General features: G+C 34.2%; 1 protein-coding gene across 1 annotated transcript in view; it reads left to right on the top strand.

Annotated features, from left to right (window-relative positions):
* LOC101898740 (protein son of sevenless-like) overlaps positions 1-23041 on the top strand; it is a 31635-nt gene extending 8594 nt beyond the window's left edge. The window contains exon 3 of the mRNA XM_059119410.1: positions 22954-23041. Within this exon, the coding sequence (XP_058975393.1) occupies positions 22954-23026 (73 nt within the window). The 3' untranslated portion in view covers positions 23027-23041. The remainder of the gene's footprint in view (positions 1-22953) is intronic.
* Positions 23042-24067: the final 1026 nt, after the last annotated feature.

Below are 24067 nucleotides of genomic sequence, written 5' to 3'. Positions count from 1 at the left end.
ATGTTTTCATTTGTGTTCGAATGTGGCGGCTTTTGTGTTATTTTTCGTAAGCATCAATACATTCAACAAATCAACACAGCCATTTCCAAGTGAAATCATTTCTGTGAATAGAGAAAAAAGAGAAATTTGTTTGTATTAATTGTGTATTAACACATTTGTATTAATTGTATATTAACGCTATCAAAAAAACATGCACTAACACCATTATAAAGCAACAGAATTACTTTCATATTCTCCATTAATTTTTCACATTCACCATATCGACTATCGATCAGCTGCTGGGTCAGAAAAGTTGTGCAATTACTCGCTAACGTAACGCAAGTTTCTGACGTAACGTATAAAACTTTACACAAATTATTGAATCAATAAAAATATACACATAAATAATTTTGAATAAATAAATAAAAGTTGAATAAATAAAAAAAATACCTAAACATAAAAATATTAAAAACATCCATCCATTAGAACGAAATGCACTACTCATTAATCGATACCAATAAAGGTTCAGACAATTTACCAAAATACCATCTGGAAACAATAGAGGACATGATCAACAATAGAACTCCCTTGGGAAACGGCAGCCTCGAGTTGGTGAAGAATAGTCAAATTCCTCGCCTAACTAAAACGACAGTATACTTCAGAGGATTTCGCACCAAGTTCTAGACGGAACGCATGCTCGAAGTCTTTGGAAGACAAAACAAGACTTTGAACGTGAAGAGATGGGAAGTCTTTGAAAGTGAGGAGAAGGAGGATGACACTCTCCCTGTGATTGGAATTGACGATGTCTCCATGGGCAGTCTGACAAAGACTAAGGGCAGGCAAGTGACAGCGAGTGGGAGAAAGAGGAGCCACCAAGCAACAAAAAAAAAAAACGTATACTGGAGGGCCAATGATCAAGGTTATCCAGATCAACCTTCATCGGTACGAGACGGTAACTATAGACCTGATGGAACTAATTAATAAAATATTATTATAATTAATACAATGAATTAATCCAGTGTGTATCTTATTGGATTAATTAAGGAACCTTGAACTGTTAAGAACAAGGTCTCTGGACTGAACTACCAAAAAAAAAAAAAAAAGTCAGAAAAGCCGAGATGTATAGATAGGATTTTTTTCTTTGTTCTTCTCTGGTTGGTGGTCTTGCTTCCTGTGCCTTCTCCAATTCGTATTGTTCAGCAACGCTCTTTGTATATATTCCTAGAATTCCATTGTTGTCGGTTTTAGCTCCAACTTTTTTCTCCCAGTGAGGATTTTCCGGCAGGAAAATGGGACTTTTTGTCCTCTTTCAGTTTTTTTTTATTTTGCCCCTGCTTTTTTATTTTTGCCCCATGGCCTCCTTTTATTTTTGCCCCCACGGCCTTTTTAGTTTAAATTAGTCCCTTTGGCTATTTAAAACGGACTTTGTTTTTTGTAAAAATTCTCCTCGTGTTCAAGGAATAGCTACTTCTGCTTGTAGTGAGTCCCTTACCACTGGTGGTAAAAACTCCTACTAATTTTTTAATGGTCACTTGTTCTTCACTTTTAAACTAAAAAGGCCATAGGGGCAAAAATAAAAGGAGGTCATGGGACAAAAACAAAAAAACAGGGGCTAAATAAAAAAAAAAAAACTGAAAGAGGACAAAAAGTCCCATTTTCCTGCCAGAAAATCCTCACTCGGAGGAAAAAGTTGGAGCTAAAACCGACAACAATGGAATTCTATGAATATATACAAAGAGCGTTGCTGAACAATTCGAATTGGAGAAGCCACAGGAAGCAAGACCACCGACAAGAGAACAACAAAGAAATAATTACTATCTATACATCTCGGCTTTACTGAAAGAATGCGAAGACATGTTTGAGAAAGTTTACGATTTTGAATTTTTCCATGTATAGAGAAGACGTATATCGCGAATCAGCAGCAGAAGAATACATCGAAACAATGGGAGAACTGCAAGAAATTGGCCTGGTTCCGGTTCCTGAAGACTCCTGTCATCCACCAGTCGCTATGAGAAGGGAATATTCCATGCATAGTTAGTCTCCCAAACTGCATCCAGTCAGTCTTGTATTTGTTCCGGAAACGTATTGGGTTCGGCGGCGGACGTGTTAGTTCAAACCTTATACACTGATGATCCGAAAAAAGTGCTCATCCGAAACTTTTCAATTCTGAATTTCGTTTATAAGACTTTCCGAACAAAAAGTAATGTTTAAAAACCCATCCCTTATTTTATCCGCAAGGTTGCTTTATTCCCAATGTTAAGAATTATTAGGTCGTTAGTATTTAAATCTAAAAGGGCTTGACCTTGACCCCTCGCTACCTATTACTACTTCGTTACATGTTTGTTTTGCTTTGCTCACTAGCCGCTGCTGTTCCGACGTAGGTGGTAGTGTCGGTGAGTCGAACGGTAGGTATACTGACGCTAGATATATGCTGCCATTCCCTTGCTTCAATACTGTTGCGTTCTATGTTGACAACTCTGGGGAGAAAAGAAAACATACATTTTTGTGACATTATACAAGTTATGCAAGTTCTCGGTCAAGACCCTGTATTGGCATAGAACAGTTGCTAGTTAAATTGGTAGTTTAGTCAGAGACCTTGTTCTTAACAGTCCAATGTTCCTTAATTAATCCAATAAGATACACATTGGATTTATTCATTGTATTAATTATAATAATATTGTATTAATTAGTTCCACCAATAAAGGTTGATCTGGATAACCTTGATCATTAGCCCTCCAGTAGACGGGTTTTTTGTGTTGCTTGGTGGCTCCTCTTTCTCCCACTCGCTGTCACTTTTAGCTTCCTCGTCTAGGCCGATTCTCATTTTTTATCTAACCGCGTTCGAGACATACAAAGCAATGCCCTCAATCTTTGTCAGACCCATGGAGACATCGTCAATTCCAATCACAGGGAGAGTGTCATCCTCCTTCCCAAGGAGGTTTTCAGTCAGTGTTTGCATGCGCAGCGAGCTTTAAGAGCATTTTATCGTTAAAATACAAGTTTTTTTATTTATGTTAATTTTTTTATTGATTCAATAATTTGTGCAAAGTTTTATATGTTACGTCAGAAACTTGCGTTACGTTAGCGAGTAATTGCACAACTTTTCTAACCCAGCAGCTGATCGATAGTCGATACGGTGAATATGAAAAATTGATGGAGAATATGAAAGTAATTCTGATGCTTTATAATGGTGTTAGTGCATGTTTTTTTTGATAGCGTTAATATACAATTAATACAAATGTGCCCCAGTCGCTCTTCAACTTTTGTTGACATTAGACTAATCTCTCGCGCTGGTCGCTTACCTTTCATTTTTTAACGTCAACAACAACAAACCAAAACCTGCAAACACACACACACTTACAAATTGTTTTTCTCGGTCTTCTTTTTTAATTTAAAACAAGTGTTTCACACTATATTTAAATTAAAAATATAATTTAAATGAATTTAAAATGGGGGGAGTAGGGGAACCTCCTCCTCCACCACCTCCTCCACCGGGGGAGCAAAACAAAAGAAAAGCCAGCAGTATTGCTAAAGAAACAAAAGCCTTTAAAAACAATTATGGATCCCCAGTTAAGACTGTTAACACTAATGCAAACGCACAACTACTTACTAGCATTGAAAATGAAGATGAATACAACTACAATTCTCTAAACAAAGAATCCATTTTGTATCCCACGTATCATCCTGGCCCTTTTTTTGTTCTAGTTTCTTCAGAAACTCCAATAAGCACAAGGAGGAAAAATTGCGAATTGCACCTTTATGCCAAATTCCAAAAAATTAATATTACGGATTATGCCTGCAAAAACATTGGTTATAACACATTTAGAATAACCTTTAATAATGCTAACTCAGCGAACAATTTTGCGCAAAATAAGAACCTAAAGCAAATAGGCCTAAAAGCATTCATTCCTGAAAGATTTGTTCAGCGCTTTTATATCATTAAAAACGTACCAAAAAGTATCTCAGCCATTACTATTAAGCAACAAATAGAAGCTAATAACGATATGGATGTTGTCTCAGTTTATCGTTTCACAAGAAAAAATGAAAATAATATTCTTGAATATACTGAAACTATCAAAATTGGTATCATATACGATGGTGTACCTACTGAAATATTCATGTGTGGAACCAAAATAACCCCGGAACTGTATGTGCCACTAGTACGTCTCTGCTTGAACTGTGGACGTCTAGGACACATTGCTATTCGTTGCAGGTCAATGAAAAAATGTTTAAATTGCGGTAAAACTATGATATGTCCCAACAACTGTCCAAAGGAACAAAAATGTCAAGATTGTCGCTCAAGTACTACATGCAAAGATATATGCAGCACCCCGCGTTGCATCCTATGCAGCAGTATTGATCATTTCGCTACAGATTCCAATAAATGCCCAAAATGGAAATCCGAAAAAAATATAAGGAGTATCATGGCCCTCTCCAATCTGTCAAGAAAGGAAGTTGTTCAGAAGTACCCTGAAACACAAAATCGCTTCCAAATTCTTTCAGAAGAAAAATATAATAATGCATTCCCCCCTCTAATAAAACACAGTGCACCAAAAAGAAGTGTTTATGAGGAAATAAACAAAAGAGTTACAAAAACAAAATATAGCCAAGTTGCTTCACCCAGAATCCAAATACGTCACGCCATTGCCAATCCAATCCAAATATCGCCTTCCAAACCCACCTTCAGCCAAGATAATTTCTCTAAAGTTACAGAATTAGAAAAAACTCTTAATCTTTTTGCAAAAGAAATGTCAAAGATACTCACATCTCTTAATAGCACAGAAGGCTTAAATGTACTAAAAAGTTTCCAGCAGTCACTGCTCCCATTTGCAACAAGCAGCTTATTAACAGGAACCAAAATCACAGTCCCCACAGACGACTCACATCCTGCAATTTTTAATAAATAAATAAATTAATATGAATCTACTACAATACAACGTACAAAGTTTAACAAAAAACAAAAACTTCCTTTCACCTAAAAAAGCTTAATATAGACATATGTTTTTTAAGTGAAATATTTAATATCGATGAAAACAAAAATTTATCAACTTTTCAAGATTATAAAATAATGTCAAAAAAAAGAAGTGATAACTACGGCGGAGTAGCTATACTCTTTAAAAACAATATCCAATATAAAAAAATTCCTTTTGAAACTCCTCTCGACATACTAATTTGTCAAACTACCAACCTAACAAACAATTTAACATTAGTGTCTGTATACTTTCCACACTCTGTCAAATGTGCTACAATTAAAAACGAACTAGTGAAATTAATATCCTTGGTAGAAAATCGCCCAAATACTCTCATATGCGGATACTTTAATGCCAGACATTCTGCTTATGGAGATATATGTCTCACAACGTGGAAAGACTATAAAAGAAATCTTTGATGCTACGAATTTTCGATGCTTAAACGATGGAGGATATACGTTTAAAAAAAATATTACGGATTTGAACGGTTCTGTTTTGGATCTTTCATTTTCCAATTCCAACCTTCAAATACAATGGAAAATCTTCAATGCTATAATTGGAGGAAGCCATCACTTCCCGATAACACTAACTTTCAACACTATCAAAAATAAAGGGCAAACATTTTTAGCAAAAAAACAATTGTTACGAAACCTGGGGAAACTGTCTCTTAATGACAACTTCGATGAAATTCAATCCAAAATAACAGCGGAAATTAAGAATTCTACCTACACTTTAAAGGAAAACCAAAAAACACCAAAAATCTGGTGGGACCCATATGTAGAGAAACAATATCGCCTGCAATTAGCAGCTCAAAAAACTTACGATCTGCATAATAATGACATCAATGCTAGAAATTTAATAAAAGCGATCAAAAATTTTAAAAACGCCGTGCAATATGCCAAAAAACATTCCTTTAAGGAAAAAATACAAAATTTAAACAAAGAACCCAGTTCTAAATCACTTTTTCAGTTTGTTCGTGGCTGCAAAAATTTTCTATCATCTCAAAGCAAAAGCAAATGGTCTTCCGACAACAACAAGCGGTTTTTATCTCACCTCAGAGAACAAGTCTCTGACAATCTTCCAATTAAATTTGCTGTATCTTCCGAAACAAATCGTACAGATCTAATAATCGATGAATTTCTCCTAGTCCTCAAAAATAAAAAGAAGCCGTCCGCTGCTGGTTTGGACGGTATTTCTTATAATATGATAAATCATTTATCAGACTCTGCGAAAGTCTCCTTTTTTAAAGCAATAAACCAGTTATGGAAAACATGTAAAATAAGAGAAGACTGGAGAAAAATCAAAATTGTACCAATACCAAAGAAAGGAAAAAATCTGGATGTTTTTACTAACTATAGACCAATAGCTCTCATCTCAGTTCCTCTAAAAATAATTAATCTGATAATTAAAGAACGTTTGCAAAAATTTATTGATGATAATAATATACTGCCCCACACAACTTATGCATATAGAAAACACATGTCCTCGTCTATGTGTATCAACAACATTCTGCACACTATTAATTATCACAAAAATATGGGTGAAAAAGTAATTATTCTTTCTTTGGATGTTGAAAAAGCCTATGACTGCGTCAAAATAGAAATACTTCACAAAATTCTGCAGGAGATCGAATGCTCACCCGAAGTTACAGATTGGATAATCAACTTTCTAAGTCGTCGAATACTCGTAATGGGAGATGATTCACTCGAAATATACAATGGACTACCCCAAGGCAGTTGTTTAAGTCCTTTTCTCTTCAACATATACACTTTGGGCTTACACGGAATTTCCAACATCAACACTTATCTTTTTCAATTTGCGGATGACTTTATTTTGTTATCTGCTCACAAAGACTTTGATTCGGCAAATTTAAATCTACAACAAAAAGCCATCGAGTTTCACAACTTACTCTCACGACTTAATCTAAAATACAATGCTGAGAAAACTGCCGTCATGTACGTAGCCAAAGGCCCAAAAAAAGTTCCATACATCAGACTACAAGGCACACAAATCACTCCAGTTAACAGCATAAAATTTCTGGGAAGGCACATTAAAAACATCTCTGAAAGAGCATTATGACGAAGTCATTTCCTCCTGTACAACGTCAATTAACGCACTAAAAATGATCAACAACAACAAACACGGCATGCTCCCCAATATCTCAATCAATCTAGCAAAATCACTAGTTTTCTCTAAAACTGAATATTGCATTTCATCAATGGCCCATATGCCTGTATATTTAAATAAGAAACTCACCACCTTTCAAAATCAATTATTAAGAAGGAATCTTGGCCTAACACCATCTACTCCTACACACACAATTTATGCTTTAGCACTAATGTTGCCACCCGAGCAACGAAGTCAATACTTAACTGCAAAAGAATTAATAAAATTTAAATGTCACAATCTACAACTGTACAACAGTATATCCTGAAACTCCTCAAACAAAACGAGCTTGGGACTAATTTACACCAAGTTTAAACATATTTTTGATGAAATTGTGGTCAACAAAGCCGAATACCCCAGGAAAAATATAACCTTTTTTATGAATTTATTCAATTCCTCCAAAAATGCACAACCCAATGAATACTTTAGAGCAATTTTGCAAGAAAGTTGCTTTTTACTATTAAGCAACAAATAGAAGCTAATAACGATATGGATGTTGTCTCAGTTTATCGTTTCACAAGAAAAAATGAAAATAATATTCTTGAATATACTGAAACTATCAAAATTGGTATCATATACGATGGTGTACCTACTGAAATATTCATGTGTGGAACCAAAATAACCCCGGAACTGTATGTGCCACTAGTACGTCTCTGCTTGAACTGTGGACGTCTAGGACACATTGCTATTCGTTGCAGGTCAATGAAAAAATGTTTAAATTGCGGTAAAACTATGATATGTCCCAACAACTGTCCAAAGGAACAAAAATGTCAAGATTGTCGCTCAAGTACTACATGCAAAGATATATGCAGCACCCCGCGTTGCATCCTATGCAGCAGTATTGATCATTTCGCTACAGATTCCAATAAATGCCCAAAATGGAAATCCGAAAAAAATATAAGGAGTATCATGGCCCTCTCCAATCTGTCAAGAAAGGAAGTTGTTCAGAAGTACCCTGAAACACAAAATCGCTTCCAAATTCTTTCAGAAGAAAAATATAATAATGCATTCCCCCCTCTAATAAAACACAGTGCACCAAAAAGAAGTGTTTATGAGGAAATAAACAAAAGAGTTACAAAAACAAAATATAGCCAAGTTGCTTCACCCAGAATCCAAATACGTCACGCCATTGCCAATCCAATCCAAATATCGCCTTCCAAACCCACCTTCAGCCAAGATAATTTCTCTAAAGTTACAGAATTAGAAAAAACTCTTAATCTTTTTGCAAAAGAAATGTCAAAGATACTCACATCTCTTAATAGCACAGAAGGCTTAAATGTACTAAAAAGTTTCCAGCAGTCACTGCTCCCATTTGCAACAAGCAGCTTATTAACAGGAACCAAAATCACAGTCCCCACAGACGACTCACATCCTGCAATTTTTAATAAATAAATAAATTAATATGAATCTACTACAATACAACGTACAAAGTTTAACAAAAAACAAAAACTTCCTTTCACCTAAAAAAGCTTAATATAGACATATGTTTTTTAAGTGAAATATTTAATATCGATGAAAACAAAAATTTATCAACTTTTCAAGATTATAAAATAATGTCAAAAAAAAGAAGTGATAACTACGGCGGAGTAGCTATACTCTTTAAAAACAATATCCAATATAAAAAAATTCCTTTTGAAACTCCTCTCGACATACTAATTTGTCAAACTACCAACCTAACAAACAATTTAACATTAGTGTCTGTATACTTTCCACACTCTGTCAAATGTGCTACAATTAAAAACGAACTAGTGAAATTAATATCCTTGGTAGAAAATCGCCCAAATACTCTCATATGCGGATACTTTAATGCCAGACATTCTGCTTATGGAGATATATATGTCTCACAACGTGGAAAGACTATAAAAGAAATCTTTGATGCTACGAATTTTCGATGCTTAAACGATGGAGGATATACGTTTAAAAAAAATATTACGGATTTGAACGGTTCTGTTTTGGATCTTTCATTTTCCAATTCCAACCTTCAAATACAATGGAAAATCTTCAATGCTATAATTGGAGGAAGCCATCACTTCCCGATAACACTAACTTTCAACACTATCAAAAATAAAGGGCAAACATTTTTAGCAAAAAAACAATTGTTACGAAACCTGGGGAAACTGTCTCTTAATGACAACTTCGATGAAATTCAATCCAAAATAACAGCGGAAATTAAGAATTCTACCTACACTTTAAAGGAAAACCAAAAAACACCAAAAATCTGGTGGGACCCATATGTAGAGAAACAATATCGCCTGCAATTAGCAGCTCAAAAAACTTACGATCTGCATAATAATGACATCAATGCTAGAAATTTAATAAAAGCGATCAAAAATTTTAAAAACGCCGTGCAATATGCCAAAAAACATTCCTTTAAGGAAAAAATACAAAATTTAAACAAAGAACCCAGTTCTAAATCACTTTTTCAGTTTGTTCGTGGCTGCAAAAATTTTCTATCATCTCAAAGCAAAAGCAAATGGTCTTCCGACAACAACAAGCGGTTTTTATCTCACCTCAGAGAACAAGTCTCTGACAATCTTCCAATTAAATTTGCTGTATCTTCCGAAACAAATCGTACAGATCTAATAATCGATGAATTTCTCCTAGTCCTCAAAAATAAAAAGAAGCCGTCCGCTGCTGGTTTGGACGGTATTTCTTATAATATGATAAATCATTTATCAGACTCTGCGAAAGTCTCCTTTTTTAAAGCAATAAACCAGTTATGGAAAACATGTAAAATAAGAGAAGACTGGAGAAAAATCAAAATTGTACCAATACCAAAGAAAGGAAAAAATCTGGATGTTTTTACTAACTATAGACCAATAGCTCTCATCTCAGTTCCTCTAAAAATAATTAATCTGATAATTAAAGAACGTTTGCAAAAATTTATTGATGATAATAATATACTGCCCCACACAACTTATGCATATAGAAAACACATGTCCTCGTCTATGTGTATCAACAACATTCTGCACACTATTAATTATCACAAAAATATGGGTGAAAAAGTAATTATTCTTTCTTTGGATGTTGAAAAAGCCTATGACTGCGTCAAAATAGAAATACTTCACAAAATTCTGCAGGAGATCGAATGCTCACCCGAAGTTACAGATTGGATAATCAACTTTCTAAGTCGTCGAATACTCGTAATGGGAGATGATTCACTCGAAATATACAATGGACTACCCCAAGGCAGTTGTTTAAGTCCTTTTCTCTTCAACATATACACTTTGGGCTTACACGGAATTTCCAACATCAACACTTATCTTTTTCAATTTGCGGATGACTTTATTTTGTTATCTGCTCACAAAGACTTTGATTCGGCAAATTTAAATCTACAACAAAAAGCCATCGAGTTTCACAACTTACTCTCACGACTTAATCTAAAATACAATGCTGAGAAAACTGCCGTCATGTACGTAGCCAAAGGCCCAAAAAAAGTTCCATACATCAGACTACAAGGCACACAAATCACTCCAGTTAACAGCATAAAATTTCTGGGAAGGCACATTAAAAACATCTCTGAAAGAGCATTATGACGAAGTCATTTCCTCCTGTACAACGTCAATTAACGCACTAAAAATGATCAACAACAACAAACACGGCATGCTCCCCAATATCTCAATCAATCTAGCAAAATCACTAGTTTTCTCTAAAACTGAATATTGCATTTCATCAATGGCCCATATGCCTGTATATTTAAATAAGAAACTCACCACCTTTCAAAATCAATTATTAAGAAGGAATCTTGGCCTAACACCATCTACTCCTACACACACAATTTATGCTTTAGCACTAATGTTGCCACCCGAGCAACGAAGTCAATACTTAACTGCAAAAGAATTAATAAAATTTAAATGTCACAATCTACAACTGTACAACAGTATATCCTGAAACTCCTCAAACAAAACGAGCTTGGGACTAATTTACACCAAGTTTAAACATATTTTTGATGAAATTGTGGTCAACAAAGCCGAATACCCCAGGAAAAATATAACCTTTTTTATGAATTTATTCAATTCCTCCAAAAATGCACAACCCAATGAATACTTTAGAGCAATTTTGCAAGAAAAACTTCAAAATCTAATAAACACAGGTCACTCTATTTGGGCAACAGACGCTTCTGTTTCTATAAATGAGACCGGATGTGCAGTGTGCAATATCACCAAGGACCAAAATTTTCTATTTAAAATATCAAGAAAAATGTCATCCCTGATGGGTGAATTACATGCAATTAACAAAGCGATTGATATAATGATCGAAGACAAAGTCAATAAGGCAACCATACTAACTGACAGCAAAAATGCGTGTCAAATTCTCAAAAACAATTCGGTACAAAACTACCTAGCCAACGATATCATCAAAAAGGTCAACAATAGTAAAATATCTCTACTCACCTTTATTTGGACTCCCTCGCATATTGGTATTCCTGCTAATGAACGGGCAGACTCCTTTGCAAAATGCGCAGCCCAAGTCGGGGCACCCATAACCACTAAGCTGGCCATAAAGGATGGCTATTCATTAGTCTTTCAACACCTATGGAGAGAATGGAACGAAAATTACAAAAATATCATAACGACAAAAGGCACATACTTCTCCCAATTTTTTCCTGAACCGCCAACTCATCACTGGTTTGCCGGCACCAACCTCACTCCTGGTAACATAAAACTCATTAATCGTCTTTTCACAGGCCATACCTATGGCAAAAATTACCTGTTTTTGATAAAAGCTGAAAATTCCAACATATGCGAAATCTGCAACATGCCAAACACCGACAATCATCAAATCTTTGTATGTCCTAAATACAACAGTGAGCGGTTAAACTACAATTTTTTCAAAATTTTCTCGGACTTACCTGCGATTCTCAAAACCTTCTCCAGCGAACACTTTAATGAATTGTGCAAATTCATTAAGAAAAACAACATACAGCTATAATACGCACAAACCACTAGAAGAAAATAACAATAAAAGGAACTAACAATCGATAACCGATAACTTAGCAACTGGTACATGAATACTTCGGGTATCGGGTACCAACTACCTCTTGACGAAGAAATCAGCTATCGAGTCCAAAAAAAAAAAAATAATACAAATGTGCTTATACACAATTAATACAAACAAATTTCTCTTTTTTCTCTATTCACAGAAATGATTTCACTTGGAAATGGTTATGTTGATTTGTTGAATGTACTGATGCTAACGAAAAACAACACAAAAGCCGCCACAGACAAAACCAACTTACATGGTTATGCTACTTCGTTCAGGTTGAACGAAAGCATAACAAGTGGAGAAAGATGAAAATGTTTATAAGTGCGGTTGTAAGATTTAGAAGACTTTCCATAAGAATTTTAGTTTTATTTAATTCTTTGGTTCCTCTTCTATTGAGCTTACGATCTCGTCACTTGGGTAAAAAATGTTTTTTGTCATAGAAGTTATTTTAAAATAACTTCTGGGGAGAATATCCCAGACAAAAAACAAGGGAACTGATGAGGATTGGTGTCTCTTTCCGAAACCTAGGTATTCCCTGCCTTACCCCCTGGTAAACATTACCATCGTTCTCCACTAATAAACAAACGTTGTTTTTATAAAAACAACAATAAAGGGATAAGCCTGACCATTTTAATAATTTTAAATTAAATAATTCTTATGTTTTGGATAATATTTTTTGGCAAATAAGCCGATTCTTTTTATACCCTCCACCATACTATGAAGGGTATATTCATTTTGTCATTCCGTTTGTAACTCATCGAAATAATGGTCTTAGACCCAACAAAGTGTATATATTCTTGATCAGCGTAAAATTCTAAGACGATTTAGCAATGACCGTCTGTCCGTCTGTCTGTTGTAATCACGCTATCTTTCGAACGAATTGAGATAGAAGGCCAAAATTTTGCACCAGTAGGCAGGTTAAGTTCGTAAATGGGCCATGTAGGTCCACGTTTTCATATTGGTCTTCGTATAGGACCCATATACCAGTACCTCCCTATATTTGGTATTTTGACGAGTTTAGGTACAATACTCACCGAAATTGTTTGAGATGTCGTATTTGAAGTTCGTAATGGAAGCTACAGCCTGTGACAGAAAATTGTCTATGCAGGTTCAGGTCTTCGTATAGCTCCTATATAACGGTACCTCCCTATGTACTGTGTTTTGATGATTTTGGCTACATTATTCACCGTTTATTTCAAGTTTCGAATTTGAATATGGTAATGGCTTGTGACAAACAATGCCTATGTAGGTGCACATCGTACAGGCCATAATATAACGGCTATATTCGATATTTTTAAAATGTTAACAGATTTTATTTTTTGAAATTTATCAAATTCGTTCTAAATAGTGTAGGGTATTCAAATTTCGGCCGGCCGAATTTACTGTTTTTTTTTTTGGACTCGTAGATCCATGTACAAGTTCCAATATCGTCGTACGGACTTGTCGTGCTCCAAATTCTACTGAGTTTGTATCATGGTAGAAGAATACAGGTAGTCGCATCGACACAGCTGCTGGGACAATGAACTGTCAAACCAATTTTGGAATTGCAATTTTTGAATGAAAAATTATTCAAATTTGTAAAAATTGTTAAAAATTGTATATCACCAACACCTCTGATTGACGTCGTAGAAGAAAACATATACAAATCTACTTATTTTTGAAGAAACATTAACATTTTTTTGACATCAATGCTCCTAAGCGTTGATGCATTTACCTGTATTCTTCTACCATGGTTGGTATTTAACCGAAATTTAGCATTATTTACAATATTATTTATTAAACTATAACAAACACAAAAAGAAAAACACTTTGATCTGGCGATCCACTTTTCTAAACTTATATTAAAAAATGACGCAAATAACTGTTTTATTCATATGAATCGGACATTTTTGGGACCATCGTTTTACATAACCTAAACACACAATTTTCTTTATTTACCGTTGTTATCACATTGCTATTTAAATTTAATTTTGGACCCATCTAAAGGACCAAGCTCGAAAATAATAATTTGTTCATTTGATAAAACATGACAGTCAATATAATATAGCACATGTTTATATTTGTTTAAATTTGAATCCATATAATCTACTTCATTGGAAAAAGCTTTTCAATCGTTCTGAAGTAAATTAGCTTATTTTTTAGAATTAAGAAGAATACATAAGTTAACATCATCTGCGTTCATTAACAATTTCGAATAATTGATGTAATTAGGTAAAGAGAACCGGTTCAAAGTGACTTCCTGGCGGAGCACCCGATAGAACAACATTCATTTCCAACAAAACTAGGTGTGATCCACCTTGTAAATAATGTCATAACCCCTATCAAAAACGTTGCTAAAATTAGTATAAACAGCACCTAGAAACAGAGTAATTCGTATAATGTATCTTTTTATATTTTCGAAAAACTTTACTTTTAGAGTTTTTTAAACTTGATAACAGAAGTGTTATATGTGGATATTTATTAGAAGTATTAATTGTAAGAGTTGGTACTCGTTCTAAAATAAATTTATTTAAAATATCATGAAATCTATCAACTGTACATTTAAGATCTATTTTCCTATTACGAAAACAAACAGACTGAATTTCTTCAATAACATAATTGTGTACCCTGAAAAAAGTTGAATAGTGCACATCTTCAAAAGTATATTTTGGAGAAACTGAATATTTAAAAATGCTGAGCTACATATACAAGTGCAAAGTAGAGTATTCTGTCAAGGGAATTCCTTACACTATTTAGTTGATGAAAATTGATGTCAAACAACCGATTAATAAATTCTAATGTACATTGGTTACCATTCGCGTAGGCCGTCAAAGGAATCAAAGCTTCACAATCTGTAAACGGAAACTAACTAATAGAAGGAATATTAAATACATCAAGAATCAAAACACGATTTGAATCATGGATATTTTAACGATTAAGTTTATTGCAGTTAAATGCTGATTATAAATGTCAAGTGATGTCACGAAAACCATTTAGATCAATTAAATTAGTTGTATTTAGGATCAACTGCCACCATCTATTCTAAATATGTAATATTTCGAACATAGAATTTCACAATTTAATATGGCCAAGTCTCGGAGAACATTAATACATTATATTGAAAACCAAAGCTGTCTGTATATAAACGGGTTAATTTTATGTTAAGTCCCATTCTGATAACAAATATAAAAAGAATTACAGATATTTTTCGGCCTAATGAACTATACTGTCAGTCCTGTTCGTTAAATTGACAAATTCATTAAGCCGAGTATTATTTGTAAAAAGCCTTGTTTACTAAAAAATTATTTTGGAATTGGACTTGTAAAGAATAATTTAACTAAAAAATTAATAGAACAGTGTTGGCTTGTTTGTTCGAGATAACGTAGTATTTTGTTGTTGCAAAATAGTCAGGCTTTATCCCTTTATTGTTGTTTTTATAAAAACAACATTTGTTTTTTAGTGGAGAACGATGGTAATGTTTACCAGGGGGTAAGGCAGGGAATACCTATGTTTCGGAAAGAGCCACCAATCCTCATCAGTTCCCCTGTTTTTTGTCTGGGATATTCTCCCCAGAAGTTGTTTTAAAAATAAGTTCTATGACAAAAAACATTTTTTGCCCAAGTGACGAGATCGTAAGCTCAATAGAAGAGGAACCAAAGAATTAAATAAAACTAAAATTCTTTTGGAGGGTCTTCTAAATCTTACAACCGCACTTATAAACATTTACATCTTTCTCCACTTGTTATGCTTTCGTTCAACCTGAACGAAGTAGCATAACCATGTAATTTGGATTTGTCTGTTACAACAAAAACCACTTCGTCGACCGTGCCTTGTCTTTTAATAAACAGTGTCGGCTTGTTTGTTCGGGTTACCGTAGTATTTTGTTGTTTCAAAATGGTCAGGCTTTAAAACCAACTTACATGGTTATGCTACTTCGTTGAAAAATTATTCAAATTTGTAAAAATTGTATATCATAACCACCTCTGATTGACGTCGTAGAAGAAAACATATACAAATCGACTTATTTTTGAAGAAACATTAACATTTTTTTGACATCAATGCTCCTAAGCGTTGATGCATCTACCTGTATTCTTCTACCATGGTTGGTATTTTACCGAAATTTAGCATTATTTACAATATTCTTTAGGAAACTATAACAAACACAAAAAGAAAAACACTTTGATCTGGCGATCCACTTTTCTAAACTTATATTAAAAAATGACGCAAATAACTGTTTTATTCATATGAATCGGACATTTTTGGGACCATCGTTTTACATAACCTAAACACACAATTTTCTTTATTTACCATTGTTATCATATTGCTATTTAAATTTAATTTTGGACCCATCTAAAGGACCAAGCTCGAAAAATAATAATTTGTTCATTTGATAAAACATGACAGTCAATATAATATAGCACATGTTTATATTTGTTTAAATTTGAATCCATATAATCTACTTCATTGGAAAAAGCTTTTCAATCGTTCTGAAGTAAATTAGCTTATTTTTTAGAATTAAGAAGAATACATAAGTTAACATCATCTGCGTTCATTAACAATATCGAATAATTGATGTAATTAGGTAAAGAGAACCGGTTCAAAGTGACTTCCTGGCGGAGCACCCGATAGAACAACAATCATTTCCAACAAAACTAGGTGTGATCCACCTTGTAAATAATGTCATAACCCCTATCAAAAACGTTGTTAAAATTAGTATAAATAGCACCTAGAAACAGAGTAATTCGTATAATGTATCTTTTTATATTTTCGAAAAACTTTACTTTTAGAGTTTTTTAAACTTGATAACAGAAGTATTATATGTGGATATTTATTAGAAGTATTAATTGTAAGAGTTGGTACTCGTTCTAAAATAAATTTATTTAAAATATCATGAAATCTATCAACTGTACATTTAAGATCTATTTTCCTATTACGAAAACAAACAGACTGAATTTCTTCAATAACATAATTGTGTACCCTGAAAAAAGTTGAATAGTGCACATCTTCAAAAGTATATTTTGGAGAAACTGAATATTTAAAAATGCTGAGCTACATATACAAGTGCAAAGTAGAGTATTCTGTCAAGGGAATTCCTTCCACTATTTAGTTGATGAAAATTGATGTCAAACAACCGATTAATAAATTCTAATGTACATTGGTTACCCCATTCGCGTAGGCCGTCAAAGGAATCAAAGCTTCACAATCTGTAAATGGAAACTAACTAATAGAAGGAATATTAAATACATCAAGAATCAAAACACGATTTGAATCATGGATATTTTAACGATTAAGTTTATTGCAGTTAAATGCTGATTATAAATGTCAAGTGATGTCAAGAAAACCATTTAGATCAATTAAATTAGTTGTATTTAGGATCAACTGCCACCATCTATTCTAAATATGTAATATTTCGAACATAGAATTTCACAATTTAATATGGCCAAGTCTCGGAGAACATTAATACATTATATTGAAAACCAAAGCTGTCTGTATATAAACGGGTTAATTTTATGTTAAGTCCCTTACATTCTGATAACAAATATAAAAAGAATTACAGATGTTTTTCGGCCTAATGAACTATACTGTCAGTCCTGTTCGTTAAATTGACAAATTCATTAAGCCGAGTATTATTTGTAAAAAGCCTTGTTTACTAAAAAATTATTCAAATAACTACTCTTATATGGTTTGGGCAGTGTCTACTATGGTCTAAATTTAAAATCAAGTTATAAAATAAATTGAATGGAACGCATTTTAATGAAGACTTTGCTTGGAATTGGACTTGTAAAGAATAATTTAACTTAAAAATTAATAGAACAGTGTTGGCTTGTTTGTTCGAGATACCGTAGTATTTTGTTGTTGCAAAATAGTCAGGCTTTATCCCTTTATTGTTGTTTTTATAAAAACAACGTTTGTTTATTAGTGGAGAACGATGGTAATGTTTACCAGGGGGTAAGGCAGGGAATACCTAGGTTTCGGAAAGAGCCACCAATCCTCATCAGTTCCCCTGTTTTTTGTCTGGGATATTCTCCCCAGAAGTTGTTTTAAAAATAAGTTCTATGACAAAAAACATTTTTTGCCCAAGTGACGAGATCGTAAGCTCAATAGAAGAGGAACCAAAGAATTAAATAAAACTATAATTCTTTTGGAGAGTCTTCTAAATCTTACAACCGCACTTATAAACATTTACATCTTTCTCCACTTGTTATGCTTTCGTTCAACCTGAACGAAGTAGCATAACCATGTAATTTGGATTTGTCTGTTACAACAAAAACCATTTCGTCGACCGTGCCTTGTCTATTAATAAACAGTGTCGGCTTGTTTGTTCGGGTTACCGTAGTATTTTGTTGTTTCAAAATGGTCAGGCTTTAAAACCAACTTACATGGTTATGCTACTTCGTTCAGGTTGAACAAAAGCATAACAAGTGGAGAAAGATGTAAATGTTTATAAGTGCGGTTGTAAGATTTAGAAGACTTTTCAAAAGAATTTTAGTTTTATTTAATTCTTTGGATACTCTTCTATTGAGCTTACGATCTCGTCATTTGGGTAAAAAATGTTTTTTGTCATAGAAGTTATTTTTAAAAATTAACTTCTGGGGAGAATATCCCAGGCAAAAAACAAGGGAACTGATGAGGATTGGTGGCTCTCTCCGAAACCTAGGTATTCCCTGCCTTACCCCCTGGTAAACATTACCATCGTTCTCCACTAATAAATAAACGTTGTTTTTTTATAAAAACAACAATAAAGGGATAAAGCCTAACCATTTTGCAACATCAAAATACTACGGTATCCCGAACGAACAAGCCACACTGTTCTATTAATAGACAAGGCACGGTCGACGAAGGGGTTTTTGTTGTAACAGACAAAACCAACTTACAGGGTTATGCTACTTCGTTCAGGTTCAACGAAAGCATAACAAGTGGATAAAGATGTAAATGTTTATAATTGCGGTTATAAAATTTAAAAGACTTTCCAAAAGAATTTTAGTTTTATTTAATTCTTTGGTTCCTCTTCTATTGAGCTTACGATCTCGTCACTTGGGTAAAAAATATTTTTTTGTCATAGAAGTTATTTTTAAAATAACTTCTGGGGAGAATATGCCAGACAAAAACAAGGGAACTGATGAGGATTGGTGGCTCTTTCCGAAACCTAGGTATTCCCTGCCTTATCCCCTGGTAAACATTACCATCGTTCTCCACTAATAAACAAACGTTGTTTTTATAAAAAACAACAATAAAGTGATAAAACCTGAACATTTTGCAACTAAAAATTAATTTTAAACCTAACTAAATCTTGTATCTTAAGATCTACTGACACAATAACATTTTTAATGACTTCAACACAAAAAAAAGGATTTTAGGAATTTGTAGTGTATTTTTGTATCGTCTCTTCTCGAAGTTCTCTTAATATTGGAGATTTGGTGGCGTCTATATTATTTTGTTTCACTCATTTAATACACATTTCAAAATTTTTCACATTACGTCATGCTTAATTCTCAGTTGTTCTTCTGAAGTAAAATTGCCTTCACCATTGTTATCAGTCTTACCATCAAACGAAACGTAGCATCGTTGGGGAATATCCATTTTCTTAGGCTTTTAACTGTTGTACAAATGTCCTCACTCAATTAACACTCATTGTTTCCTCCTCACTCCTTCGTTGAGTAGACATCAACATCGCCTCGCTCACTCTTTCATTCAATAAACTACACTATCTTGGGTTTTTGTTCGTTAGATCGAGTACAAATGTATTTACAGTGTTAGAAATAGAAAGTAGTAAATGGAAAATTTTTAGAATTCTTTGGTTCGGAATGTCGGAACACTACTATATTTAGTTTTTGGCAATGAATACTTTCTTAAAGGCAAATTAAAAGATCTCTCCAGAAGTTCTTTGATAACTTCCGTGCAATACTATCTTAAAGGCAAATTATAAGATTTCTCCAGAAATTCTTTAATAACTTCCGTGCAGCCCAGAAATCTTCTAAAATTAATTAGAAAAAAACGTTTTCAGACACTATAATTTCAGTCAGTCGTGTTTTCCGGTGCAAACCTGGGAATTTTCATGACAGAAACCATAGATAACGGCCTTTGGACAGGTTGGAATTTGCCAGTATAGACAGAAGCAGTATCAGGAAGAGCGCCAGATGTAGGAAGTGATGATTTCATGTCTCAATGTCTCGAGTGGATCGTGTTTTCAGAAACCACACTGCCATTACTCATAGCGTCAGAATTCTTTACAATTTTCATTGCATCCACCGAAAATTAGGGGGACTGGGTGTGTCAAAACTCAGGCATAGGTCTCAGTTGTATCAGAGATATTGTATGATACAGGTTGTGATGCAGGTCTCAGTCGTATCAGAGCTTATATATGCAACTGGTTGTGATACAGAGTTTCCCACAGAAACTATAGTTTTGCGACTAGCCATTCCCTTCGATACCCTCCACCATACTATGAAGGGTACATTAACTTTGTTATTCCGCTTGTAAATCCGTTAACAAATGTGGCAAAAATCATCAAAATACCGAATATCGGGAAGTACCGTTATATGGGGACTATACCAAAACGTGGACCTATACATACAATGTTTCGACACACAAACTAGGACCCATTATGACCTACAAATACCAATTTTCAGACAAGTCAGTGAAAAAATGTGGCAAAAACAATCAAAATACCGAATATCGGGAGGAACCGTTATATGGGGGCTATACCAAATGGTGAACCTATGTATGCGATGTTTCGCCACCGGAGCTTGAACCCCTTATGGCCAACAAATACCAATTTTTAGACAAATCCGTGAAAAAATGTGGCGAAAATAATCAAAATACCGAATATCGGGAGTTATCTTTATATGGGGGCTGTACCAAAGCGTGGACCTATACATACAATGACTCGCCACACGAAGTAAGACCCATTATAAGCTACAAATATCAAATTTCAGACAAATCCGTGAAAAATGTGGCAAAAATCATCAAAATACCAAGTATCGGGAGGTACCGTTATATGGGGACTATACCAAAACGTGGACCGATATTTCCAATACCAACCATCCTAGACACAATAAAAATTGCTCTGCTAAATGTTGGCGATCTGCGTCAAATAATGTGGGCTTTATCGTGATTTCAACAGACAGACGGACAGACAGACTGACTGGTCTACGCGTTGCCGGCCCGTATGTTCAGTCTTTAATGCATTATTACTTTGGCAAATATAAAGATTTTAGATAAATCGAAATAGTGGGCGTAAAAAAGGCGTGGTCAATATTATTTTCTTTAAAAACCTAACTCTGAATATGACGAACGTTTGTACAAAAAATAATGCATGTATAGGTCCACGTTTTTGTATAGCCTCATATAGCCGTATTTCCCGATATTCGATATTTTGATGATTTTTGGCACATTTTCCCATGAGCTCCATGAGCTCTAATGTTTCCATAATGAGCTCTAATGTTTCCTTTACCCTAAGGTTGAGGGTATAAAAAGTATGGCCCGGCCGAACTTAATGTTTTTTACTTGTTTTCTTTAAAAACCTAACTCGGGGTATGACGAACGTTTGTACAAAAAATTATGCAAATCGGTCCAGCCGTTCTCAACTAATTCCATTACCATTCTTAATTGATTCGATTACCAAGGAACAACATATGATTTTTACATATATGAATTAAAAAGTAATCGTGTATACAAATTTTTCGGTGTTCATGCTTATTGCTGTTCTCCTTGTTTTGTGGTTTATTGTTGTATTCGCTCCAACTTATTTTTTAGAGTACACAATACATATTTATGGTGAATGAAGGACATGTTGCATATACGAATGTATATATGTTTTCAATTTGTTGGAGTTTTCGTCGTCAGAATCGATAATAATTTCTAAACTGAATTTAACTATTTCGATTCATCTAAAATCCTTATATTTGCCAAATAATAACGATATCGGCTTGAAAGTTATTATACGAGATACTGTTGACCTTCCATCCAGTATTTATTTTGTTGCTGGGGAACCGACCACGTCAACTTTTTTTAGCCTCCACCATACTATGGAGGGTATATTAACTTTGTCATTCCATTTGTAACTCCTCGAAATACTCATTTTAGACCCAACAAAGTATATATATTCTTGATCAGCGTCAAATTCTAAGTCGATTTAGCGATGTTCGTCTGTCGATCCGTCTGTCTGTCTGTTGTAATCTCGGTATCTTTCGAACGAATTGAGATAGAAGGCTAAAATTTTGCACACATGTTTATTTTTTCAGTAGGCAAGTTAAGTTCGTAAATGGGCCATGTAGGTCCACGTTTTCATATAGCCCCCATATAACTGTACCTCCCGATATTCGGTATTTTGATGATTTTAGCGAAATTATTCACTACAATTGTTTCAAATTAGGTATTTAAAGTTCGAAATAGATACTACAGCCTATGACAGAAAATTATCTGTGCAGGTCCACGTCTTCGTAAAGCCCCCATATAACGGCACCTCCCGATATTCGGTATTTTGATGATTTTAGCGACATTATTAACCGGAACAGTTTAAAATTTGGTATTTGAAGTTCGTAATGGATACTACAGCCTATGAGAGAAAATTCTCTATGCAGGTCCACGTCTTCGTATAGCCCCCATATAACGGTTCCTCCCAATATTCGGAATTTTAATGATTTATGCGTCATTATTCACCGGAATTGTTTCAAATTACGTACTTAGAGTTCGTAATGAGAACTACAGTATGTGACGGAAAATTGTCTATGCAGGTACAGGTCTTCGTATAGGCCCCATATACCAGTACCTCCCTATATTCGGTATTTTGACGAGTTTAGGTACAATACCCACCGAAATTGTTTGAGATGTCGTATTTGAAGTTCGTAATGGATACTACAGCCTATGACAGTGCACAATACATATTTATGGTGAATGAAGGACATGTTGCATATACGCATGTATATATGTTTTCAATTTGTTAGAGTTTTCGTCGTCAGAATCGATAAAAAAAATTATAAATTGAATTTAGTTGAGAAGGAAAGAACAACCTTTACCTTCGGATGTAGATTTGGTTCTGATTTTATTTCACAATTTTTTTTTCTTAATAGCTACCTGCACTAATCTAACTTAGCCTACTTCAGTTCTAATAATGGCTATCATCAATGCACACAAAGGGTTGTTTGCAGGAGGTGGCATTTATTAATGCTACCTAGTGACTGCATTTCTATCTTTGTGTGTGGATATTTTCAAATTCTTTATTATCAGCGCATACACGAAGATTTTATTGGCTTTCGGATTTTCCCATACTTTACAATGCTTTAACGCTTGGCCATATATTACTCAGGCACTTATCATTACATAAACATAAACACTTTTCCTAAAACACATCTTATCGCTGGACATAAACATTTATCATAAACATAGGAAAATTACACTAATTCTGTTCATATGAACATTCTCCCGGGCGGCAAATAATTTATTTATATCTCTTGGGCCTTAGGAAATTGGATTGCTGCTATTCGCTTATTTTTTATTACTCTTCTTATAAGTAATATAATTAAAATTATAATAACTACAATAACCAGTGTGAATGATACATGTGCCGAAATATGATGAAATTTCAATCCTCTCAATTCCAGATTTACGTTCCTTAAATCTGCAACAATCTTCTTCAGCGCAGATATTTCTTGATTATGATTAATCAACACGTTTCCCGGGGATTTAATAGCTTCTTTTTCGGTCGGGCTTACATCCTTCAATAGAACTGAATGATACTCTGTCGTTATATTGTTGCGTTCTCGATGTGCAGCCGCCAACGCAACTTGTCCCACTTTGCATCAACGGTATCAAATAAGCGCAGTTTAAGTTGATATGAGGTCTCAGTGGCGATAATTCACAATTATTAGTGGACGCATCTCTCCAAAGAAAGATACCTTCGCACGTTATTTCATTGCCCAACGTCTTTTTGCATTCATTTAGCATTGCCAGGGTTAAGAAATAGAAAGCATCTATTTCGAAATTAT

This window comes from Musca domestica, unplaced genomic scaffold (assembly GCF_030504385.1).
Source record: "Musca domestica strain aabys unplaced genomic scaffold, Musca_domestica.polishedcontigs.V.1.1 145, whole genome shotgun sequence".
In the NCBI taxonomy this organism is placed as follows: Eukaryota; Metazoa; Arthropoda; class Insecta; order Diptera; family Muscidae; genus Musca; species Musca domestica.
The sequence above is the reverse complement of the archived record's forward strand: the minus strand, read 5'-3'. Positions and strand labels throughout refer to the sequence as shown.